Below are 26,783 nucleotides of genomic sequence, written 5' to 3' on the forward strand. Positions count from 1 at the left end.
GGTAACTGTACTCTTACAAGGCTCAGAAAACTCTATTGCCCTGACCTTGCTATACTTGTTGGCGGAAGACCGAAAAAACTTGGTGCTAAAACTATGTCCCTAGTGTCAAGATGACTTTGATCAGGTACTTTAGATAGTTCCGGAGCAGCGCAAAAAAGTTTAAGATTGATGGGTCAAGATATGTCGATTACTGGCATCCGCAAGTCATTGAGAAGAAATGGTCTTAAACCTCGAAGAAAAGCAAAGATCAATTTTGTTAGCAAGACAAACAAGCGGCTTCGATTGGCGTGGGCTAAAAAGCATAGGCATCTTACTATTGCTGATTGGCGTCGTTGGGTGTTTTCGGATGGAACAAGAATAAACCTTTGAGGCTCAGATGGTAATTCTTTTTACTGAACGAATGGTGGCCGAATCATGCAGTCGTATCAAGTCAAGTCTCAGTTGCAGGGAAATGACGGTGGGGTCATGTTCTTGAGTTGTATAACAGCGGAGGGGCCTGGTTATGGTACTACCATTGTTGAAGACGCAATAAACTCGGGCTTGTTTGTCGATATTTCGAAGACATCATTGAACGACACTCTTGGGCACTTTGGAAAGACACCATCTGATGTGCGAATTCAACAAGACAGAGCAACACCGCATACCTCGGGCATTACTAAAAAATGGTTCACCGACAATGGGTTTAACCTAGACGAAATTATGGATTGGCCACCCCAAAGTCCCGATCTTAATCCCATTGAACATGTCTGGCATCTCCTAAAGCTTCGTCTTAATAAGTATCCCACTAGGCACTCTACAAAAGAAGAATTAGAGCGGCGTATTAACATTCAGTGGTACAAAATAACAGAAAAAGAGTGCCAGGAATATAATGATAGTATGCCTGCCCGAATCAACGCTGTCATCAAGAGCAACGGTGGTTCAACTCACTATTAATGATTTTATAATAAAATGTACATTTTTCTATATTTATTTTTTAACCAATAAAATCATTGGATTTTAGTTTTTGAAAAAGTTATAGTTATGTATAGATAGCACTACTTTCTCTCATTCAAAGAATATATATTTCGACTTTGTATACAAAGGAATGACCAAAAACCTGTGCAAAAAGACAAAGTTTTAAACGAACGGGACAGTTTTTCCCCCTACGGTAGGAGCCACCTAGACGGCCACTCAGGAGTGACAGTCAAGGAAGGCAAACGAGCGAGCAGACGAGCCAGATGCTCCAAGTAAGGGCATTTTCGCACACGAGGCCAGCAGGTACGTGGGTATAGCAGCAAAGGCAGCACAGTAACATGACCTGAGCATACATGGAATGTATACATCAGCCAGGGAATGAGGAAATCCGCTGGGGATCTGGAATGAAGCAGACGCTTGACATATATGAGATGCTGCTTCTTTATGTCAACCAGACCAATACCTCCATGCTTCCTAGGAAGGCAGAGAGGATCCCAAGCCACAGTAGGCCAAAACGAGACGATGTACTGGCGTACTACGCGCTGAACCTCTTCCAGCCACTTGTCAGGAACCACAACCACACGCAGGAGATGCCACAAGCCAGATAGCAGAAGGGAAAACCCTACTATACTACGTGCAAAGCTTATCTGATTTACCCTTTTCTTTATTTATTTATTCGTGCGCTTTGTGAACAACAGTAATGGGGAGAGTCACCAAAAATAGCAACGATAAAGGCGAAGGAAAAGCGCAAAGGTTATCTACCCTTCGATTTCCTGCTACTACCAAAGGCTTTGTTTTGAAACAAACTACAATTACACTAGCTGATCAATCTCGCTACGCTTGATGACGGCGTCGCCTTGGGGGGGGGGCTCTCGCAAAAACATTTCAAATCAGAGATAATAAAATCTGCAACATCAAGTTGATTTTCAACAATCAATTAATAGTTTAAAAAAAAGCTATATCAGAGTCGGAAGGGGCGGGGAGTTATTCATTCGCTGATGTTGCTCATGATACGGCGACATAAAGCTGACCATGCGTACATACAGGACTTGTATAAGATCTACAGCGACTTTTTTTTGATATATTGTCATTGCAAAAGACGCGTTTGTTGGGAAAAACCCACAAGAAAATAAATAGCATTTGGGCTAACCAAATGGCCTTTTAATTCCATGTTCCCCATTTATTCAGTATCGCAATCGTCCTTGCTGTTATATCAAATGTCATAGCAAGGTCTCACACTAAAGGTTTTAGGCTATTCTTAGGTCCTTTGGGTAAATCATGCTAATCATGATTTACAAAGCAATTGTTGGGTAGATAGTAAACCTATTTGTATTATAGTTCATCATCATGCTGTAAACCCTAGCATAATGAAAAGTATATAAATGCATCCTTGGGATGCATTCTCAATAAAAGTGTAATTCTTTGGCAGATTCAATTTTACATTGTATTTTGACATAACACTTGCTATCATTGCCATCATCAGAAAGGTATTTGGGCCAGCCAGCAACAACGCCGTCCACCGCCGCCCACCGCCGCCACTAAAACTCAATTAAACTCAGTTTATTTTTCTGCTCAAGATTAGCCAGATTTTGTTGTTTTTCGACTTCTTTAAACTGTTTTGTGTTATTCGACTATGTAAGTAACAATGATCAACCCCTACTTTCTAATACATCCAAAGAGTAGTTTTCAAGACGCTTTCAATGATGCCGAGTAAAATAAATGTTTTCACTGAACTACACAAGCAGTTTCAGATTTTCTGAAATACGGTTTTTGGCCAAAATGCCAAAATTTGAATATAACGTTCTCATCTAAGTGATTTCTGAAGTTGCTTTGGATTCAAAGAAACATCTTGATTTGATATCATAACATAATAAATGTTCAGTCCTTTTGCACTTTACAACCCTAATATGGAACCTGAGTTTCAAGGCATCTATCAGGCCTGGCTCATATGTGGATAATGATTTCACAATCAATCAGCAAAATCAACTGTTATTTTTACCATTTTTCCTTTGATCAATGCTGCCAACCTTTTCCTTGAACGACGGCTCGGAGCTTCAGAGATTTAAGTACTTACTGCAGACATCTTACGCAACCCTTGCATCGTCAATGTCCAGACTAACATTATTAAATATAGAATGCAAGAGAATATTACTATGAACGATATAGAAGGCAATAAAATATTATTATAAACGATAGCTTTATGGCCTGCCACCTACTTTTCATACGCTTCAAGAGCATTTAATACTGTATTGCAGTATGAAAAGGGCGTTGAGTTTGCCAGCTGGCCCCACAAGCCAGAATTAATTCAAATCCAGAATCATAGTTTGTTCCAGATTGGACAAATTTTGATGGTTTTGGATTCGATTAAGCTATTTTTGCAAATTCGACTAAGTAAAATATGATGATCACCCCATGCTTCCTTAAGCTTGTCCCTGGTGGTAGGGCGAAGTGGTAAAACTCCCGTATGCCAACGGGAGGATCCCGGTTCAAATCCTGGTGAACGCAAGTTGTTTGATTTTTTGACGTAGTACTGATGTCCTCGTTTGGTGTTTTGTACTCTATCCATTATCTATATTTTGACGATTTCCGCAAGACTGTACTGGCTCTAGGAGTCGCACTTTATTAGTAGTAGATTTCTTTCCCAACTTAGTTCAAAAAATATCTTATTCCCCTTCATTGCAGACATTGGGTCCACCAACAGTCTTGTCTATCACTCATAGCGACATTTACAGGACTTTAAATAAAACCTGGAGCTCGTCTCCCCTACAAAAAAAATGCTTCCTTAAGCTTTCCTGGAGTACTTTTCAAGGTGCATCCAATGGTACTAAGTAATACAGATGTTTTGAATAAACCTATCAAATGATTTATAAAAATATGAAAAGAGGTTTCTGGCCAAAATGTCGAAATTTTACATATCAAAGTCCCACAAAGATAATTTCAGAGGTTGCTCTGGATCGATAGAAACATTTTGATGTAATATATACCATATTAAAAGTCTCCATTTTCAAGGTGAAAAACGCGATTGTTTAATTTTCGATGAAAACCATGAGGGGTACCTCATGCTTTTTGGTCGATTTTTGTTCATGTTTTTTTTGATCCCCAAAAAGTTGAGCAAAGGTGTCAGAAAGTAACTGCCAAATGAGAGCAAGTGTTTGGTCCTATTATGACAATCTAAAACGGCCTTGGACGCGAGAAAACGCAGCTCAAATGCATTCAAATTTTGCTGTATTATGGATACTAAGGACTAAAAAGTGGAAATACCAGTATGCTACTTGCCCGTATATGAAGTAGATACGTGTATATGGATGTGGAGCATCAGATAAGAGTCAGATCCACAGATATTATAAAGGGTTTTCATGTGTAAATAGAGGGTCAGCTTAAACGTTGTAGTATTATGATAAGATACACAAGTGTAACCGGTAGCTCGAGCTGTCGCTGTGCAGGTTGGTTCTCACCGAAGCGTAGCGAAGGTAGAGAACCATCCAAAGCATAAACACGCATATAATTAGTGATTATATATCAATCAACAATCAGGGTTCTTCTTCTAACATTTTAGCTATATTAATTTTGGGATATTAGCCAAAGGCTCGCGGCAGCGCGAGCCGTTTGAACGTAGGTTGGTTTCCACCGAAGCGAAGCGTAGGTCAGGAAACCACCCGAAGTGCTGAAAGGCTCGTATGCCATAGTAAAAGTCTTCATCTTTATGGTAAAAAATGCGATTGTTTGATTTTCGATGAAAATCATGAGGTACCCCTCATGGTTTTTGATCGATTTTTGGCCATGTTTTTTTTGACCCAAAAAGTTGAGCAAGGGTGTCAGGAAGTTACTACTACTCATGTACAATTGTCTGGTGTTATTCCAGAGGCTCAGAAAAGTCTACATGTCAAGATATGAAGACTTCAAAAGTGTCCGATTTGGCTGTATTTTCGCTTTATGGCTTTTATTTACACAGCATGAATCACATCTTTCTTAGCTGCAATTTACTGGGAGGGCAGTTCTGTAGGTTACGCAATTTTTAATTCGAAGAGGAGGCATATTGATTTTGGTAAAGCTAATTCATGCAAATTTTGATGCGAAATGTTGCTGGTAAGCTTATAAAAGCGGAAATATATACTTGAATTTACTGCTTGAACTCTACGGTTTTACACCTTTGCTCGGCTGCGGTAAAGCCTATTATGACTAATATTACCAAATATTGAATTTAATGCAATCTCGCTACGCTCAATGACGACGGCGACATCCTGCAGGCTCTTACTGGAGACATAATAAATCAGATATAATAAAATTTTGGCATAATATGAAGTTGATTTTAAACAACCAACTATTAGTAAAGGAAAGGTTATATCAGAGTCTGGAGAAAGTAATAAAGATACATCTTAATACAAAAAAAAGAGCCTGGAGGAGGAGGAAAGGAAGTATCACCCTCAGCGCCCTGTTTACTTACACTGATACCAACCGAAGCCTATTATTGAGACGCTGTGAAAAAAAAATTCAAGGTTTATGCAGCATTTGTAAACCACAATCTCCATTTTTTTTCAGATAATAGCATTGCCATATCACTCACTGCTGCTGATGCTCTGAATAATATGGCGACGTAAAACTGATCCTAAGTAGATTCAGGACTTGCGTAACATCTACTGCAACTTTTTTGAGATACTGTCATTGCAAAAGACACCTTCATGAGGAAAAGCTCCCCAAAAGAAGTATTTAGGCCAAGCAATTATTCTTTTATTTCCATGATCCCATTTAGTCAGCCTCGCAATCAACATTATTGCCATCAAAAGAAAGGCATTTGTCGTAGGTTAGCCAGCGGCAATTCCGCCTCCAAAAATGAGTCAAGCTCAATTTATTATTTCTGTTCAAGATTAGGCAAATTTTGTATTTTTCTAGATAGCTCCTCCATCTACCAAGGGCTTCAAATCCCTTCCTCCCTCACCTCCCTTGAAGACTCCACCAAAAATTCTGGCACCTTCCAAATGGCAAATGCTTTGATCCTTACGCCTTCCCTTGAATGCAAGAAATACATGGTACCGCGTGCTTCATAACAAGATCGCTACTAGAGAACTGCTACAGAGTAGTCTCAAAAACCCTCCTGACCCCATCTGCTCTATACGCAATTCATCCATGGAGACTACAGAGCAATTTTTCTTTGCTTGTCCTGCCAAACGCTCCTTTTGGTCCGCCGCCTTCAACATGTATATGCCACCCTCCGTCGCACAGAATACCTATTCCAATTTCAGAAGATTCCTGCTTTTAGAACACCGCATATCTCGACAACATCATCCAGTATACCCAGGCCTTTCAGTCCACCAGGTCTTTTTTGCTTGTATGCTGCAGACTGTATGGTATTACCACTATCAGCACCACTTTAACAACACCCCCTTTCCACCTTCCATTCTCCTTTATCTTCAAACATCTCTCACAACCTTACATTCCCAGGAAAACCTAGATCAGCTTCTCTAAATCGATACCCTGTATATTCATATATCCAGTCTTTTTCCCCTCTCCCTTTATTTAGGTGACGTTTAAAGGACTTTAAATAAAGCATTTATATGCCCTAAAAGAAAAATTGTATTTTTCGATTTCCTTAATCTATTTTGTGATGTTCACCTATATAAATTGTGATAATCATACGATGCTCCCTAATACACTCTTGCAGTACTTTTCAAGGCGCTTCCCATGACGCCAAGTAAAATACTTGTTTTGACTCAACTTAATGAGCAATTACAGAAACCCCGAAATAAGGTTTTTGGCCAAAGTGTCAAAATTAAGCATATAAAGATCTTATTAAAGTGATTTCAGACGTTGCTTTGGATTCAAGGAAACATTTTGATTTAATACTTACCATAGTAAAAGTCTTCATTTTCGAGGTGAAAAACGCCTTTGTTTAAATTTCGATGAAAATCATGAGGGGTACCTCATGGATATCCACCGTAATGTCATCTATCGCTTCCTCACACACACCATCCCTACCAAACGTCTGCTACATTACGTTGAGATAGCTGAATTACCTCTCTGCCCGATCTGTGGTAACGAAGAAAATGCTGTACATTTGCTTTTCCTCTGTTCCAGCAAGATATCCATCTGGAAAGCTATCATCTTTGAATTCTTGTGGCCAACCGTTTTGATTGGTAATATTATCCAAGCCTTTTCCTCTTTTGAGTTTGAAAACATCAAGTATGTCTCCAAATCGTACACCACTGCTGACATGGCCGTACTGGTAACACTTGTTGGCAACATTTGGCGAGCTGAAGTTCGTAAGATCTTTCACTCGACTCCATTTACATGGATCGATGTGGTCCAGCAGATCAAGAACCAGCTTCAACTACATGTCCAAACTGAAATTCACAAACAATTGTAATTCTCTAATCACAACTGTCATCTATCATCTGTTCCTGTCATCTATCGCTTTATCCTAAATATAATTGAATATCATACCAATTGCGCCCGCCTTTTGGTTATGCCTTAGGGACCTACTTACACGGAGTAATCAATAAAAACAATTTTTTTTAAAAAAAAGTACCTCAAGGTTTTTTATCGATTTTCGGCTATGTTTTTTGGGTCCTCAAAAAGTTGCGAAAAAGTGACAGGAAGTTACTAACACTCAAGTACAATTGTTTGGTGTCATTCTGACAGCTCAGAAAAGCCTACATGTCAAGATATAAAGGCTTGAAAGCTGTCAAATTTAGTTATGTTTTGCTTTATGGCTTTTTTTTTACACGGCATGAATCACATCTTTAATAGCTGAAGTCTTCTGGAAGGGCAGTTCTGCAGCCTGTGCAACTTCTAAATATAATAGGAGGTCTATTATTAATTTTGATAAAGCTAATTCATGCAAATTTTGATGCGTTTTGTTTTTGGTAAGCTTGATAATAATGGAAATAAGAAACCGAATTGGCTGCTTGAATACTATGGTTTTGCACCTTCGCTTCGCTGCGATCTGGCCCTCATATAGATCAATGCTATTAAGTGTTGAATTAGATGCCTAACTGTCGTAGGTTTTTTATCGTTGCTTAGCTATGGTAAACCTTCCAACCCCTCCCCCTCCATTGTCACCCCCATCTATTGTCACTGTTGTCCAGCTCTCACTTTAAAATTATATTTGAAAAAATGAGATTGGCTTGTCTATTTTTTAAGAACATAGTTTTCCAGTATCCATAATGACAATGATTAAAAATTTAGGAACATGATCTTGGCCTGGTTCACTGTAGGAGGACGTAAAAATTGTAATGTCTTGTAAACTTGCTGATTGAATATTTCTTGCATGTGCTGATTTTGCTCATCTAAAGGTGTATCCTTGAATGTAGGGTCAAGTAAATTGACGGGATCAAGCGGGTTGAGATTTGTAATAGGTACAGGTATTCGACTCTCAGGAATTCTAGAGCTTTTGGGATAAAAGCATTGTGAGCTAATAATGCCACTACCTTACTGGCTGGATAATGGATACTAATAATAGAACCGGAATCGAATTTAGCTTTGCGAAGTTTTGAGCAATTTTCCTTGAATGGTTTTCGAAGGCAGATGTACTGAAATTCTTGGTTTTCTGAGACTGGTGTAAACAATCGCAAGTCGCCTTTACAAATGGCCGTCATCTGGGTACCTGGTGCGGGTGCATTCGGTGATAGGGTGGAGTTGGCGTATTCGGACTGCAAAGATGGGCATTCCTAATCTTGTATGGTTGTTATTGGATTGGGGCTTGTGGGCTAATAAGCGTTGCGTAACATTTCATGCTGATTTGATTCCGGACGTTCCAGGCGTTTGATAACATCAAGAACTTGGTCTTGTGGTATTTGCTGATTAGTATTAGTGGAATTGAGCTTGTCTTTCATGTTTCTGTACACGTGAGTCGACAGTGGATGAGAAAAACATGATATTCTGTTTCAGCCTCTCAAATTGAGGGGCTAGCCATCATCGAGAGTAATGAGATCGTTCGGCTAGTAGAGAGATTTGATTAATACCTAGATAATAATCTCTACTGCTCAAAATAACAAATGTTCATTTGAAGAGAAGGCTGGCAGGCAAGTTGCAATGAAAGACTCACGCATGCTACTTTGGATTTGTTAGGTTAAACAAATGCTCATCATATGCTGCTGCTGAGCAATATATTCCAAGTTGAAGATGGTGATACACTAAAATAACAAAATGCAGAGGCTGATAAAAACAGCGTGGTTTTGGCTTAGTTCTAGCTCGCCGCTCATTAGTTTAGTAATCGTTATTTCATGGGAAGTATTCAGCACTATATATAACCTTATGCATGCCAAGTACCTATTATCGTCAAGTATTTGGCAATGCCAAGAATCACGCAATCATGAGTTATGCTTTTTAACCACGATTAGTAATAATGATTACAGATCATTACGTATGTCCGCGTAGTCCTGATTACAAATCATTACCCATGCCGTAATAATCACTCATGTCTCGGCGCTAATGTCCGCACCTTTTGTCAAGTATAAATATCATGCCCCTTTCCACTTCATCCGTTTTCAATTGTAAATTATCTTCTATATCCTTTCTTACCTAAAAACAATTATTCTTCTATAACAAACCATCTCAATCAAATCAAGTATCAAGTTCCAAGTTTCAAGTCCAAGTTCCAAGTCCAAGTTCCTGACAAGAATACAAGTATAATATGGTCAGTATACAGTGTGCAGCTACCTTGCGATGTGTCAACTAACTGGTGATTCAAGGATATTTTCTGCCTGGTGTCTGGTTGGTCTGTGGCTTTTCATCCAAGCGAAAAGTCTTCTTTTGTATGCTTTCAAATCAGAAAACATAACAAGCTTACACTATTTCGCTTGTAATTGAAATGGTAGACTGTGCTTATGCTTAATGTTCGACTGTCTTTAAACTTACTCGAGAAGCCTAACGGCACCAATGTATTCAAAAGTCTGGTATATCAGGTAGTTTATTCATGGTAGTCTATGGCAACCCTATCCTCGGTCTATTTTTCCTTGTTTGGTAGATTTTGAGACGCGGCCACTGTCACGCTACCCCCTTTTTTCTCTCACGTTTTCCCTTTTTTTTTCCAGCATATTTACACTCTTTACAGTCAATTTTATTTTTTATATTTTTTTTTTCTTTTGGCAATGACTATCCTCAACTTTCCAAGTCTCTTCATACTGAAACCAGCGGTGGTAGACCTAGTCAAAACTAGCAAAGGTGAATGGTGCTGGTAACGATACTCTATTATGAAGGTAATAGTGCTAGCGGTGCATCCTAGTCGGTACCGTTCGAGTTCTAGGGCGAGTAGCTTTGTAGCTATTAGCATCTCCACTTGAGCTTCAATCTCATCAAACAAGGTTCACCAACTGATTTGTGCGTCTTTGTCATCTTTTTGACTTTGCATGTTCATTTCAGATTTCTTTTTGGGTTCAACTAGTATCTCCCTTCTCGTGGGTGAACACCGTCAGTAATGTATTAGTATTTTCTACTACATGAAGCTAAATGATACTGCCAGAATAGTTCTTTTTTGTTATTTAATAAATTCAACTTGTATTATTTACCAGCTCCTCTTATTAATGTCTACTTGTGTTGTCTAAAATTTAATTAAAAATAATGAAAAGGTGATTCATGTTGAGGTGAGCTCCTATTTCTATAATGTTATTTATTGAGTGATACAAAATACTGAAAGGTGTTGCAGAAGTATAGTTAATTGAGAAGGTACACAAACCCAAAGAAAGAACCCTACGTATTATACTTTGATTGTTTTTTGGAAAGACAATTGGTACCGCCGTAACATTGAACAACTGTTTTTTTAGAAGCTTCTAATGTAAAATATCAATGACATACTGCCCGTTGTAAGCATATAAATTTAAATCAAAAAACTGATGGTCAGCAAACTAGGGCTAGATATTTTAGCTACTGCTGGATTGCGAGTGCGTAAAACCAAACTGCTGCAAGATGTATCAGAGATGAAAATAAAGACCCCTTCATTATTGAAAACTAAACTATGGGCATCACCGATGGACCTCTTAGTCAATCGTTTTTTCATGAGCTTGACGGATATAGGAAGAGACATAGGAATTCCATATGCTGCTAGAAGATATAAATCTTCCATACTTGACTCATTGGCAATTAATATCACATCATCACCTAGGTATGATGCCCATATATTCTTGAACTTCACCGTCTCGCAGTAGTAGGCAGATGATGATTTCGTTTGATCTGTTCTATTCTCCTTGAATAAGCAAATAGAACTAAGCATTACAATTTTTGCTTCAATAGATTTAGCTATGTTTTTTAATAAAGCAATGCGGATACCAACAGACGACATGTCTAGACAGTAATCATACTGAATATGTCCGTTTTAATTGAATTGGTGATAGTGTGTTGCTGTCAGTGCACGATAGATTTCGACCAACAAAACTCAGGAGGATACTATGATCCAACGCTCCAACTTTACCGACGAAGCAACAATCATATTTTTTTCCTAGGATGATGATTGCTCCCATGCTGAATGGGGTATATGTACATTCAATGACAGAAGTAAAGTGAGCATTAGAGCAATTCAGATTGAACACCAATGCACTGATGCTTGGTTACTCCCATTTTATAAAATGATTGAGAATGCGTTTTTACATCTATACATTCGTACATCCAAAAAGTGGCATTCCTTGCGTACATTTAGAAAGGTCACTATGGAACTTGTTTTCATCACTAAAACCCCTATCATACTCGCATTTAACAGCTTATTTTACTCTTTTATAGGGCTTTACTTCTATTGCAATGTGATTCGCTGATGCGCGTAAAACAGCCAGCATTCTTCCGTCACCCCATCATTCAGGAATTTGAGATATACAGTAACACTTGGATGAATTTGAGGCCCAAGCTCTGGCGTTAGAAATCGTTGTAAGCCATTGGAATAGCGCCAAATAGTTGCTCTCAACCATGAGTCATTTTTTAACAGCTTTACTCAATTTTTGGGAGCCGAAATTTCATCACCTAGAATTGGCCCCAAACTATGGGGACATACCTCATGAAAATCGTTGAAAATTCTTGCCTGGATACGGAAAGCAAACTCAATGATACTGAAGCCTTTTATCAGGATTTGTACATGGAGGAGCCGATTGACATGGATTGCCTGAACGCCATGTTGGGACATATCAATCGCACTTTATCATCGGAAGATACTGCACAGATTATGGCGTCAATAGATTATAATGATATCTTGGATGACGCCCGTCCAACACCCAAAGAGAGTAGCCCAGAGCTAGAGAGCATTGGCTATAAGATACGTTACCTCTTTGTATCCCATCCAAGCTGTCGGGACATTATCCACCAGGTATTCAATGAAGCTATCCATTTGGCAAAGTTCCCAACACCTTGGCAGGCCTCGTGTACCGTCATTCTACACCAGAAAGGTGCCAAGAATGACCTCGCCAACTATCGGCCCATCACACGTATTGCAGCTGACTGCAACGCTTTTACCCGAATAATGAACTCTCGAGTTGTCCAAGTTGCTAACAAGATTATCACCCCCTACCAATGTGGTTTCCTGCCAGGTCGTTATAGCGATGACCATGGCATGTCTCTAAGTGCTTCTAGATAACGCTCATTCTGCCAGCTGGCGGAATCCCTCTAACTTTGCAGCCTATGCCGTCATCATGCTTGATAACGCCAAGGCTTTTGAAAGCGTTCATCCCAAGTATCTCCCACAAGTGTTGCTGAAATCTGGTTTCCCTGAAGCGTTTGTCACGTATCACAAACCTCTTCGTTGATAGCGATGAATTCGTAATAATAGTCGATGATAATAATCAGTTGTCAACTGTATCTAAAACGAAAGCAAAGAGCTTTTTTATTACAGAGCATCTAACTAGCTTAAATATATTAGATCCCTGGTAAATGACTACTACGTTGAGATGGTATATAAATAGCAGGCCACTGGGGCCTTATGGGTAGTTTGTATAGCTTGTTGAGAGGCCACCTAAGTCGATATGTTTCATGTAGTGTAGGTGGAACTCGATATCTTGACATCAGGGAGATTGAATGTATTGCAGTTCCTGAGGCACTCGTGTACTCACAATTGACTGGACTTGTAAACATAGATGTGATGTGATACGATAAACAACATCTATGCTGCTACACTGTAAAAGGTGGCTTGAGGAGAAAGTGAATGTAGCCTAAGATGCATGCTTGTATGCAACAAAAGGTATGTTTTATTATCAAACTGACAGGTGTAAAGTAAAATTAAGTATCTCTACTGGCCAGGTAGATGATCCTTCTTATATACTGTAACAATGGATAAAGGTTCTATTAATTAGATTGACAAATAAGTCAACTCAGATCTACTAATGTCTAATCATGCTAAAAGACAACTCCAGCAAGCTAATCATGATTTAGCTCTATCTGGATGAATAATTAGACTCTCATCCGAAGTACCCTGATCTATCCTTTCTATAAGGATAATTAATATCGATCTAGTAGCATGTATCCGATAGGTACAGTCTACTTAGTCTATATCAATAGTACATATCTGAGTGTATATCGCTGAGCATACATCTTTAGCATGTATCTGGATATATGGCATGTCTATAGCATATCGTATGCATGTCTATAGCATGTCTCATATATAGTACAAGTCTGTAGTACATAAAGTATCTGTAACTAGTATCACGGATATAAGCATGTGTCTTATAGCGTGTAGCATAAAGTGCACATCTGAAGCAACAAGCTCATATTGCATTAATCTTGGTGCTTATCCAGATATGGCAAACATCCGTAGTCAATGTCGGAATACAAGCATAAGTCTATAGTGCCATCCATGTCCGTGGTGCCATCTATAGCCTATATCTTATATAGTATGAATCTTATAGTACTAGCGTATCCAAAGTCCATATCTTCTTATAGTATAAATCGATATCGTACATCTAATCCAGTGCACAGAGAGTTTATATCTAAGTCTGGTAACTGGATGAACTGTTGGAATGCATATCATAGTGGATGTATTCCATAACATCAAAAAGCAAGACTTATACTATGGTATACGAGCCTTTCAGCACTTCGGGTGGTTTCCTGACCTACGCTTCGCTTCGGTGGAAACCAACCTACGTTCAAACGGCTCGCGCTGCCGCGAGCCTTTGGCTAATATCCCAAAATTAATATAGCTAAAATGTTACAAGAAGAACCCTGATTGTTGACTGATATATAATCACTAATCATATGCGTGTTTATGCTTTGGATGGTTCTCTACCTTCGCTACGCTTCGGTGAGAACCAACCTGCACAGCGGCAGCTCGAGCTACCGGTTACACTTGTGTATCTTATCATAATACTACAACGTTTAAGCTGACCCTCTATTTACACATGAAAACCCTTTATAATATCTGTGGATCTGACTCTTATCTGATGCTCCACATCCATATACACGTATCTACTTCATATACGGGCAAGTAGCATACTGGTATTTCCACTTTTTAGTCCTTAGTATCCATAATACAGCAAAATTTGAATGCATTTGAGCTGCGTTTTCCCGCGTCCAAGGCCGTTTTAGATTGTCATAATAGGACCAAACACTTGCTCTCATTTGGCAGTTACTTTCTGACACCTTTGCTCAACTTTTTGGGGATCAAAAAAAACATGAACAAAAATCGACCAAAAAGCATGAGGTACCCCTCATGGTTTTCATCGAAAATTAAACAATCGCGTTTTTCACCTTGAAAATGGAGACTTTTAATATGGTATATATTACATCAAAATGTTTCTATCGATCCAGAGCAACCTCTGAAATTATCTTTGTGGGACTTTGATATGTAAAATTTCGACATTTTGGCCAGAAACCTCTTTTCATATTTTTATAAATCATTTGATAGGTTTATTCAAAACATCTGTATTACTTAGTACCATTGGATGCACCTTGAAAAGTACTCCAGGAAATCTTAAGGAAGCATGGGGTGATCATCATATTTTACTTAGTCGAATTTGCAAAAATAGCTTAATCGAATCCAAAACCATCAAAATTTGTCCAATCTGGAACAAACTATGATTCTGGATTTGAATTAATTTTGGCTTGTGGGGCCAGCTGGCAAACTCAACGCCCTTTTCATACTGCAATACAGTATTAAATGCTCTTGAAGCGTATGAAAAGTAGGTGGCAGGCCATAAAGCTATCGTTTATAATAATAATTTATTGCATTCTATATCGTTCATAATGACATCGTCCTGCATTCTATATTTAATAACGTTAGCCTGGACATTGACGATTCATGGGCTGCGTAAGATGTCTGCAGTAAGTAATGAAATCTCTGAGGCTCTGAGACGTCGTTCAAATAAAACGTTGACAGCATTGAGCAGAGGAAAGAGGGTAGAACTAACAGTGATTTTTGTTGATTGATTGTATAATCATTATTCTCATACGAGCCAGGCTAGATAGATGCCTTGAAACTCAGGTTCCATATTAGGGTTGTAAAGTGTCTAAGGACTGAACATTTATTATGTTATGATATTAATTCAAACTGTTTCTCTCCATCCAAAGCTACTTCAGAAACCACTTTATGAGGTGTTTGTATGCAAAATTTCGACATTTTGGCCAAAAACCTTATCTCGTGTTTTCTGTAATTGCTCGTTAAGTTGAGTCAGAACAAGTATTTTACTTGGTGTCATTGGAAGCGCCTTAAAAAGTACTGCAAGAGTGTATTAGGAAGCATCGTATGATTATCGCGAATTATATAGTTGAATATCTCAAAACAAATGGAGGAAGTCGAAAAAAGACAAAATCTGTCCAATCTTGAACAGAAAAAATAAACTGAGTTTGAATCAATTTTGGTGGTGGCGGTATTGCCGCTGGCTGACCTAGGTGTCTTTTTGTTGGTCACAATGACGGTTGCGATGCTGATTAAATGGGGGTCTTGAATTTGAAAGAATTATCGATGTTGTGCCAGAAGGACTACAGCTGTCTATAAAGATTAAGGTATTCTTGATGGGTATATATGTCTGTGTTGTGCAACAACATGGACAAGCTATGATAATTGCAATGCATCTCAGCTATCTAAATACTGAGGTTCACCAGATGTGATAAGCGTTGTACAAGATAAATTGCTACTTTGGCATTCAGAACTTAGTATATATACTGTAGGGGGAAAAACTGCCCCGTTCGTTCAAATAATCTTGACTTTTACCCAGTATATTGCCAAAACTCAGAAAACAAAGCTACCCCATACTGCGTTTGATAGAACAGCTTATAGGGATTACAGCAACATAAAAACCTTATGGCTGGACTATATTTTAATCCCAGTATAACCAGCTAAAGTGAGACGTGGCAAAAATGTTAGTTGGATAATTCTAAAGAATATAAAATTGTCCATATCTTTAATTCCGATAAACGTATCGGAGAGATCTAAAAAAAACTACCCGCGGTATGCTCAGAATATTTAATACACGAGAAGCATTCTAAAAGTATAAAGGAAGCTAATTTCTTCATATTTTTTTCTTTATTTCTTTGCTTTCTTATTTTTTTTTCAAAACTTTCATTATGCCTGCTCGTTTAACACAAGATTTGCGCAACACTCTCCAATCTTTGCTCCAACGTGGTCTGTCGTTCTCAAAGATAAAAAAATTTGTATCCAGGAGTGGGTAACTCTACTCTCACAAGGCTCAGAAAACTATATTGCCCTGACCCAGCTAGACCTCTTGGCGGAAGACCGAAAAAACTTGGTGCTAAAACTATGTCCCTAATGTCAAGAGAACTTCGATCAGGTACTTTAGATAGCCCCGGAGCAGCGCAAGAGAGTTTAAGATTGATGGGTCAAGATATGTCAATCGGTGGCATCCGCAAGTCATTGGAATGAAATGGTCTTAAATCTCGAATAAAAGCAAAGATAAATTTTGTTAGCAAGATAAACAAGCGGCTTCGATTGGCGTGGGCTAAAAAGCATAGGCATCTTACTATTGCTGATTGGCGTCGTTGGGTGTTTTCGGATGGAACAAGAATAAACCTTTGAGGCTCAGATGGTAATTCTTTTTACTGAACGAATGGTGGCCGAATCATGCAGTCGTATCAAGTCAAGTCTCAGTTGCAGGGAAATGACGGTGGGGTCATGTTCTGGAGTTGTATAACAGCGGAGGGGCCTGGCTATGGTACTACCATTATTGAAGACGCAATAAACTCGGGCTTGTATGTCGATATTTTGAAGACACCATTGAACGACACTCTTGAGCACTTTGGGAAGACACCATCTGATGTACAATTTCAACAAGACAGAGCAACACCGCATACATCGGGCATTACTAAACAATGGTTCACCGACAATGGGTTTAACCTAGACGAAGTTATGGATTGGCCACCCCAAAGTCCCGATCTTAATCCCATTGAACATGTCTGGCATCTCCTAAAGCTTCGTCTTAATAAGTATCCCACTAGGCACTCTACAAAAGAAGAATTAGAGCGGCGTATTAACATTCAGTGGTACAAAATAACAGAAAAAGAGTGCCAGGAATATAATGATAGTATGCCTGCCCGAATCAACGCTGTCATCAAGAGCAACGGTGGTTCAACTCACTATTAATGATTTTATAATAAAATGTACATTTTTCTATATTTATTTTTTAACCAATAAAATCATTGGATTTTAGTTTTTGAAAAAGTTATAGTTATGTATAGATAGCACTACTTTCTCTCATTCAAAGAATATATATTTCGACTTTGTATACAAAGGAATGACCAAAAACCTGTGCAAAAAGACAAAGTTTTAAACGAACGGGACAGTTTTTCCCCCCTACAGTATGTTTACAAGTCCAGTCAATTGTGAGTACACGAGTGCCTCAGGAACTGCAATACATTCAATCTCCCTGATGTCAAGATATCGAGTTCCACCTACACTACATGAAACATATCGACTTAGGTGGCCTCTCAACAAGCTATACAAACTACCCATAAGGCCCCAGTGGCCTGCTATTTATATACCATCTCAACGTAGTAGTCATTTACCAGGGATCTAATATATTTAAGCTAGTTAGATGCTCTGTAATAAAAAAGCTCTTTGCTTTCGTTTTAGATACAGTTGACAACTGATTATTATCATCGACTATTATTACGAATTCATCGCTATCAACGAAGAGGTTTGTGATACGTGACAAACGCTTCAGGGAAACCAGATTTCAGCAACACTTGTGGGAGATACTTGGGATGAACGCTTTCAAAAGCCTTGGCGTTATCAAGCATGATGACGGCATAGGCTGCAAAGTTAGAGGGATTCCGCCAGCTGGCAGAATGAGCGTTATCTAGAAGCACTTAGGGACATGCCATGGTCATCGCTATAACGACCTGGCAGGAAACCACATTGGTAGGGGGTGATAATCTTGTTAGCAACTTGGACAACTCGAGAGTTCATTATTCGGGTAAAAGCGTTGCAGTCAGCTGCAATACGTGTGATGGGCCGATAGTTGGCGAGGTCATTCTTGGCACCTTTCTGGTGTAGAATGACGGTACACGAGGCCTGCCAAGGTGTTGGGAACTTTGCCAAATGGATAGCTTCATTGAATACCTGGTGGATAATGTCCCGACAGCTTGGATGGGATACAAAGAGGTAACGTATCTTATAGCCAATGCTCTCTAGCTCTGGGCTACTCTCTTTGGGTGTTGGACGGGCGTCATCCAAGATATCATTATAATCTATTGACGCCATAATCTGTGCAGTATCTTCCGATGATAAAGTGCGATTGATATGTCCCAACATGGCGTTCAGGCAATCCATGTCAATCGGCTCCTCCATGTACAAATCCTGATAAAAGGCTTCAGTATCATTGAGTTTGCTTTCCGTATCCAGGCAAGAATTTTCAACGATTTTCATGAGGTATGTCCCCATAGTTTGGGGCCAATTCTAGGTGATGAAATTTCGGCTCCCAAAAATTGAGTAAAGCTGTTAAAAAATGACTCATGGTTGAGAGCAACTATTTGGCGCTATTCCAATGGCTTACAACGATTTCTAACGCCAGAGCTTGGGCCTCAAATTCATCCAAGTGTTACTGTATATCTCAAATTCCTGAATGATGGGGTGACGGAAGAATGCTGGCTGTTTTACGCGCATCAGCGAATCACATTGCAATAGAAGTAAAGCCCTATAAAAGAGTAAAATAAGCTGTTAAATGCGAGTATGATAGGGGTTTTAGTGATGAAAACAAGTTCCATAGTGACCTTTCTAAATGTACGCAAGGAATGCCACTTTTTGGATGTACGAATGTATAGATGTAAAAACGCATTCTCAATCATTTTATAAAATGGGAGTAACCAAGCATCAGTGCATTGGTGTTCAATCTGAATTGCTCTAATGCTCACTTTACTTCTGTCATTGAATGTACATATACCCCATTCAGCATGGGAGCAATCATCATCCTAGGAAAAAAATATGATTGTTGCTTCGTCGGTAAAGTTGGAGCGTTGGATCATAGTATCCTCCTGAGTTTTGTTGGTCGAAATCTATCGTGCACTGACAGCAACACACTATCACCAATTCAATTAAAACGGACATATTCAGTATGATTACTGTCTAGACATGTCGTCTGTTGGTATCCGCATTGCTTTATTAAAAAACATAGCTAAATCTATTGAAGCAAAAATTGTAATGCTTAGTTCTATTTGCTTATTCAAGGAGAATAGAACAGATCAAACGAAATCATCATCTGCCTACTACTGCGAGACGGTGAAGTTCAAGAATATATGGGCATCATACCTAGGTGATGATGTGATATTAATTGCCAATGAGTCAAGTATGGAAGATTTATATCTTCTAGCAGCATATGGAATTCCTATGTCTCTTCCTATATCCGTCAAGCTCATGAAAAAACGATTGACTAAGAGGTCCATCGGTGATGCCCATAGTTTAGTTTTCAATAATGAAGGGGTCTTTATTTTCATCTCTGATACATCTTGCAGCAGTTTGGTTTTACGCACTCGCAATCCAGCAGTAGCTAAAATATCTAGCCCTAGTTTGCTGACCATCAGTTTTTTGATTTAAATTTATATGCTTACAACGGGCAGTATGTCATTGATATTTTACATTAGAAGCTTCTAAAAAAACAGTTGTTCAATGTTACGGCGGTACCAATTGTCTTTCCAAAAAACAATCAAAGTATAATACGTAGGGTTCTTTCTTTGGGTTTGTGTACCTTCTCAATTAACTATACTTCTGCAACACCTTTCAGTATTTTGTATCACTCAATAAATAACATTATAGAAATAGGAGCTCACCTCAACATGAATCACCTTTTCATTATTTTTAATTAAATTTTAGACAACACAAGTAGACATTAATAAGAGGAGCTGGTAAATAATACAAGTTGAATTTATTAAATAACAAAAAAGAACTATTCTGGCAGTATCATTTAGCTTCATGTAGTAGAAAATACTAATACATTACTGACGGTGTTCACCCACGAGAAGGGAGATACTAGTTGAACCCAAAAAGAAATCTGAAATGAACATGCAAAGTCAAAAAGATGACAAAGACGCACAAATCAGTTGGTGAACCTTGTTTGATGAGATTGAAGCTCAAGTGGAGATGCTAATAGCTACAAAGCTACTCGCCCTAGAACTCGAACGGTACCGACTAGGATGCACCGCTAGCACTATTACCTTCATAATAGAGTATCGTTACCAGCACCATTCACCTTTGCTAGTTTTGACTAGGTCTACCACCGCTGGTTTCAGTATGAAGAGACTTGGAAAGTTGAGGATAGTCATTGCCAAAAGAAAAAAAAAATATAAAAAATAAAATTGACTGTAAAGAGTGTAAATATGCTGGAAAAAAAAAGGGAAAACGTGAGAGAAAAAAGGGGGTAGCGTGACAGTGGCCGCGTCTCAAAATCTACCAAACAAGGAAAAATAGACCGAGGATAGGGTTGCCATAGACTACCATGAATAAACTACCTGATATACCAGACTTTTGAATACATTGGTGCCGTTAGGCTTCTCGAGTAAGTTTAAAGACAGTCGAACATTAAGCATAAGCACAGTCTACCATTTCAATTACAAGCGAAATAGTGTAAGCTTGTTATGTTTTCTGATTTGAAAGCATACAAAAGAAGACTTTTCGCTTGGATGAAAAGCCACAGACCAACCAGACACCAGGCAGAAAATATCCTTGAATCACCAGTTAGTTGACACATCGCAAGGTAGCTGCACACTGTATACTGACCATATTATACTTGTATTCTTGTCAGGAACTTGGACTTGGAACTTGGACTTGAAACTTGGAACTTGATACTTGATTTGATTGAGATGGTTTGTTATAGAAGAATAATTGTTTTTAGGTAAGAAAGGATATAGAAGATAATTTACAATTGAAAACGGATGAAGTGGAAAGGGGCATGATATTTATACTTGACAAAAGGTGCGGACATTAGCGCCGAGACATGAGTGATTATTACGGCATGGGTAATGATTTGTAATCAGGACTACGCGGACATACGTAATGATCTGTAATCATTATTACTAATCGTGGTTAAAAAGCATAACTCATGATTGCGTGATTCTTGGCATTGCCAAATACTTGACGATAATAGGTACTTGGCATGCATAAGGTTATATATAGTGCTGAATACTTCCCATGAAATAACGATTACTAAACTAATGAGCGGCGAGCTAGAACTAAGCCAAAACCACGCTGTTTTTATCAGCCTCTGCATTTTGTTATTTTAGTGTATCACCATCTTCAACTTGGAATATATTGCTCAGCAGCAGCATATGATGAGCATTTGTTTAACCTAACAAATCCAAAGTAGCATGCGTGAGTCTTTCATTGCAACTTGCCTGCCAGCCTTCTCTTCAAATGAACATTTGTTATTTTGAGCAGTAGAGATTATTATCTAGGTATTAATCAAATCTCTCTACTAGCCGAACGATCTCATTACTCTCGATGATGGCTAGCCCCTCAATTTGAGAGGCTGAAACAGAATATCATGTTTTTCTCATCCACTGTCGACTCACGTGTACAGAAACATGAAAGACAAGCTCAATTCCACTAATACTAATCAACAAATACCACAAGACCAAGTTCTTGATGTTATCAAACGCCTGGAACGTCCGGAATCAAATCAGCATGAAATGTTACGCAACGCTTATTAGCCCACAAGCCCCAATCCAATAACAACCATACAAGATTAGGAATGCCCATCTTTGCAGTCCGAATACGCCAACTCCACCCTATCACCGAATGCACCCGCACCAGGTACCCAGATGACGGCCATTTGTAAAGGCGACTTGCGATTGTTTACACCAGTCTCAGAAAACCAAGAATTTCAGTACATCTGCCTTCGAAAACCATTCAAGGAAAATTGCTCAAAACTTCGCAAAGCTAAATTCGATTCCGGTTCTATTATTAGTATCCATTATCCAGCCAGTAAGGTAGTGGCATTATTAGCTCACAATGCTTTTATCCCAAAAGCTCTAGAATTCCTGAGAGTCGAATACCTGTACCTATTACAAATCTCAACCCGCTTGATCCCGTCAATTTACTTGACCCTACATTCAAGGATACACCTTTAGATGAGCAAAATCAGCACATGCAAGAAATATTCAATCAGCAAGTTTACAAGACATTACAATTTTTACGTCCTCCTACAGTGAACCAGGCCAAGATCATGTTCCTAAATTTTTAATCATTGTCATTATGGATACTGGAAAACTATGTTCTTAAAAAATAGACAAGCCAATCTCATTTTTTCAAATATAATTTTAAAGTGAGAGCTGGACAACAGTGACAATAGATGGGGGTGACAATGGAGGGGGAGGGGTTGGAAGGTTTACCATAGCTAAGCAACGATAAAAAACCTACGACAGTTAGGCATCTAATTCAACACTTAATAGCATTGATCTATATGAGGGCCAGATCGCAGCGAAGCGAAGGTGCAAAACCATAGTATTCAAGCAGCCAATTCGGTTTCTTATTTCCATTATTATCAAGCTTACCAAAAACAAAACGCATCAAAATTTGCATGAATTAGCTTTATCAAAATTAATAATAGACCTCCTATTATATTTAGAAGTTGCACAGGCTGCAGAACTGCCCTTCCAGAAGACTTCAGCTATTAAAGATGTGATTCATGCCGTGTAAAAAAAAAGCCATAAAGCAAAACATAACTAAATTTGACAGCTTTCAAGCCTTTATATCTTGACATGTAGGCTTTTCTGAGCTGTCAGAATGACACCAAACAATTGTACTTGAGTGTTAGTAACTTCCTGTCACTTTTTCGCAACTTTTTGAGGACCCAAAAAACATAGCCGAAAATCGATAAAAAACCTTGAGGTACTTTTTTTTAAAAAAAATTGTTTTTATTGATTACTCCGTGTAAGTAGGTCCCTAAGGCATAACCAAAAGGCGGGCGCAATTGGTATGATATTCAATTATATTTAGGATAAAGCGATAGATGACAGGAACAGATGATAGATGACAGTTGTGATTAGAGAATTACAATTGTTTGTGAATTTCAGTTTGGACATGTAGTTGAAGCTGGTTCTTGATCTGCTGGACCACATCGATCCATGTAAATGGAGTCGAGTGAAAGATCTTACGAACTTCAGCTCGCCAAATGTTGCCAACAAGTGTTACCAGTACGGCCATGTCAGCAGTGGTGTACGATTTGGAGACATACTTGATGTTTTCAAACTCAAAAGAGGAAAAGGCTTGGATAATATTACCAATCAAAACGGTTGGCCACAAGAATTCAAAGATGATAGCTTTCCAGATGGATATCTTGCTGGAACAGAGGAAAAGCAAATGTACAGCATTTTCTTCGTTACCACAGATCGGGCAGAGAGGTAATTCAGCTATCTCAACGTAATGTAGCAGACGTTTGGTAGGGATGGTGTGTGTGAGGAAGCGATAGATGACATTACGGTGGATATCCATGAGGTACCCCTCATGATTTTCATCGAAATTTAAACAAAGGCGTTTTTCACCTCGAAAATGAAGACTTTTACTATGGTAAGTATTAAATCAAAATGTTTCCTTGAATCCAAAGCAACGTCTGAAATCACTTTAATAAGATCTTTATATGCTTAATTTTGACACTTTGGCCAAAAACCTTATTTCGGGGTTTCTGTAATTGCTCATTAAGTTGAGTCAAAACAAGTATTTTACTTGGCGTCATGGGAAGCGCCTTGAAAAGTACTGCAAGAGTGTATTAGGGAGCATCGTATGATTATCACAATTTATATAGGTGAACATCACAAAATAGATTAAGGAAATCGAAAAATACAATTTTTCTTTTAGGGCATATAAATGCTTTATTTAAAGTCCTTTAAACGTCACCTAAATAAAGGGAGAGGGGAAAAAGACTGGATATATGAATATACAGGGTATCGATTTAGAGAAGCTGATCTAGGTTTTCCTGGGAATGTAAGGTTGTGAGAGATGTTTGAAGATAAAGGAGAATGGAAGGTGGAAAGGGGGTGTTGTTAAAGTGGTGCTGATAGTGGTAATACCATACAGTCTGCAGTATACAAGCAAAAAAGACCTGGTGGACTGAAAGGCCTGGGTATACTGGATGATGTTGTCGAGATATGCGGTGTTCTAAAAGCAGGAATCTTCTGAAATTGGAATAGGTATTCTGTGCGACGGAGGGTGGCATATACATGTTGAAGGCGGCGGACCAAAAGGAGCGTTTGGCAGGACAAGCAAAGAAAAATTGCTCTGTAGTCTCCATGGATGAATTGCGTATAGAGCAGATGGGGTCAGGAGGGTTTTTGAGACTACTCTGTAGCAGTTCTCTAGTAGCGATCTTGTTATGAAGCACGCGGTACCATGTATTTCTTGCATTCAAGGGAAGGCGTAAGGATCAAAGCATTTGCCATTTGGAAGGTGCCAGAATTTTTGGTGGAGTCTTCAAGGGAGGTGAGGGAGGAAGGGATTTGAAGCCCTTGGTAGATGGAGGAGCTATCTAGAAAGATACAAAATTTGCCTAATCTTGAACAGAAATAATAAATTGAGCTTGACTCATTTTTGGAGGCGGAATTGCCGCTGGCTAACCTACGACAAATGCCTTTCTTTTGATGGCAATAATGTTGATTGCGAGGCTGACTAAATGGGATCATGGAAATAAAAGAATAATTGCTTGGCCTAAATACTTCTTTTGGGGAGCTTTTCCTCATGAAGGTGTCTTTTGCAATGACAGTATCTCAAAAAAGTTGCAGTAGATGTTACGCAAGTCCTGAATCTACTTAGGATCAGTTTTACGTCGCCATATTATTCAGAGCATCAGCAGCAGTGAGTGATATGGCAATGCTATTATCTGAAAAAAAATGGAGATTGTGGTTTACAAATGCTGCATAAACCTTGAATTTTTTTTTCACAGCGTCTCAATAATAGGCTTCGGTTGGTATCAGTGTAAGTAAACAGGGCGCTGAGGGTGATACTTCCTTTCCTCCTCCTCCAGGCTCTTTTTTTTGTATTAAGATGTATCTTTATTACTTTCTCCAGACTCTGATATAACCTTTCCTTTACTAATAGTTGGTTGTTTAAAATCAACTTCATATTATGCCAAAATTTTATTATATCTGATTTATTATGTCTCCAGTAAGAGCCTGCAGGATGTCGCCGTCGTCATTGAGCGTAGCGAGATTGCATTAAATTCAATATTTGGTAATATTAGTCATAATAGGCTTTACCGCAGCCGAGCAAAGGTGTAAAACCGTAGAGTTCAAGCAGTAAATTCAAGTATATATTTCCGCTTTTATAAGCTTACCAGCAACATTTCGCATCAAAATTTGCATGAATTAGCTTTACCAAAATCAATATGCCTCCTCTTCGAATTAAAAATTGCGCAACCTACAGAACTGCCCTCCCAGTAAATTGCAGCTAAGAAAGATGTGATTCATGCTGTGTAAATAAAAGCCATAAAGCGAAAATACAGCCAAATCGGACACTTTTGAAGTCTTCATATCTTGACATGTAGACTTTTCTGAGCCTCTGGAATAACACCAGGCAATTGTACATGAGTAGTAGTAATTTCCTGACACCCTTGCTCAACTTTTTGGGTCAAAAAAAACATGGCCAAAAATCGATCAAAAACCATGAGGGGTACCTCATGATTTTCATCGAAAATCAAACAATCGCATTTTTTACCATAAAGATGAAGACTTTTACTATGGCATACGAGCCTTTCAGCACTTCGGGTGGTTTCCTGACCTACGCTTCGCTTCGGTGGAAACCAACCTACGTTCAAACGGCTCGCGCTGCCGCGAGCCTTTGGCTAATATCCCAAAATTAATATAGCTAAAATGTTAGAAGAAGAACCCTGATTGTTGATTGATATATAATCACTAATTATATGCGTGTTTATGCTTTGGATGGTTCTCTACCTTCGCTACGCTTCGGTGAGAACCAACCTGCACAGCGACAGCTCGAGCTACCGGTTACACTTGTGTATCTTATCATAATACTACAACGTTTAAGCTGACCCTCTATTTACACATGAAAACCCTTTATAATATCTGTGGATCTGACTCTTATCTGATGCTCCACATCCATATACACGTATCTACTTCATATACGGGCAAGTAGCATACTGGTATTTCCACTTTTTAGTCCTTAGTATCCATAATACAGCAAAATTTGAATGCATTTGAGCTGCGTTTTCCCGCGTCCAAGGCCGTTTTAGATTGTCATAATAGGACCAAACACTTGCTCTCATTTGGCAGTTACTTTCTGACACCTTTGCTCAACTTTTTGGGGATCAAAAAAAACATGAACAAAAATCGACCAAAAAGCATGAGGTACCCCTCATGGTTTTCATCGAAAATTAAACAATCGCGTTTTTCACCTTGAAAATGGAGACTTTTAATATGGTATATATTACATCAAAATGTTTCTATCGATCCAGAGCAACCTCTGAAATTATCTT

The 26,783-nt window shown here is 38.7% G+C and overlaps 6 protein-coding genes across 6 annotated transcripts; 4 read left to right on the forward strand and 2 right to left on the reverse strand.

Moving 5' to 3' along the window:
* Positions 1-414: 414 nt before the first annotated feature.
* Positions 415-933, forward strand: ATC70_011401 (uncharacterized protein; the record flags this gene model as incomplete). The annotated part of the gene is made up of 1 exon (XM_064830593.1): positions 415-933. One exon carries the CDS (start codon positions 415-417, stop codon positions 931-933), a length of 519 nt encoding a protein of 172 aa, XP_064683095.1.
* Positions 934-6,874: 5,941 nt separating this feature from the next.
* Positions 6,875-7,315, forward strand: ATC70_011402 (uncharacterized protein; the record flags this gene model as incomplete). Its single annotated transcript, XM_064830594.1, has 1 exon — positions 6,875-7,315. The coding sequence occupies one exon, from the start codon at positions 6,875-6,877 to the stop codon at positions 7,313-7,315; it is 441 nt and encodes a 146-aa protein (XP_064683096.1).
* A 4,614-nt stretch (positions 7,316-11,929) lies between these two features.
* Positions 11,930-12,671, forward strand: ATC70_011403 (uncharacterized protein; the record flags this gene model as incomplete). Its single annotated transcript, XM_064830595.1, has 2 exons — positions 11,930-12,455; positions 12,499-12,671. The coding sequence occupies 2 exons, from the start codon at positions 11,930-11,932 to the stop codon at positions 12,669-12,671; spliced, it is 699 nt and encodes a 232-aa protein (XP_064683097.1).
* A 4,262-nt stretch (positions 12,672-16,933) lies between these two features.
* ATC70_011404 (uncharacterized protein) lies at positions 16,934-17,452 on the forward strand (the record flags this gene model as incomplete). The annotated part of the gene is made up of 1 exon (XM_064830596.1): positions 16,934-17,452. One exon carries the CDS (start codon positions 16,934-16,936, stop codon positions 17,450-17,452), a length of 519 nt encoding a protein of 172 aa, XP_064683098.1.
* Positions 17,453-18,163: 711 nt separating this feature from the next.
* ATC70_011405 (Abhydrolase_2 domain-containing protein) lies at positions 18,164-18,736 on the reverse strand (the record flags this gene model as incomplete). The annotated part of the gene is made up of 1 exon (XM_064830597.1): positions 18,164-18,736. The coding sequence occupies one exon, from the start codon at positions 18,734-18,736 to the stop codon at positions 18,164-18,166; it is 573 nt and encodes a 190-aa protein (XP_064683099.1).
* A 4,614-nt stretch (positions 18,737-23,350) lies between these two features.
* PRE1 (Proteasome subunit beta type-4) lies at positions 23,351-23,791 on the reverse strand (the record flags this gene model as incomplete). Its single annotated transcript, XM_064830598.1, has 1 exon — positions 23,351-23,791. The coding sequence occupies one exon, from the start codon at positions 23,789-23,791 to the stop codon at positions 23,351-23,353; it is 441 nt and encodes a 146-aa protein (XP_064683100.1).
* Positions 23,792-26,783: the final 2,992 nt, after the last annotated feature.

The sequence above is a fragment of the Mucor velutinosus genome (genome assembly GCF_035048745.1).
Source record: "Mucor velutinosus strain NIH1002 chromosome Unknown tig00001564, whole genome shotgun sequence".
NCBI classification, from domain to species: Eukaryota; Fungi; Mucoromycota; class Mucoromycetes; order Mucorales; family Mucoraceae; genus Mucor; species Mucor velutinosus.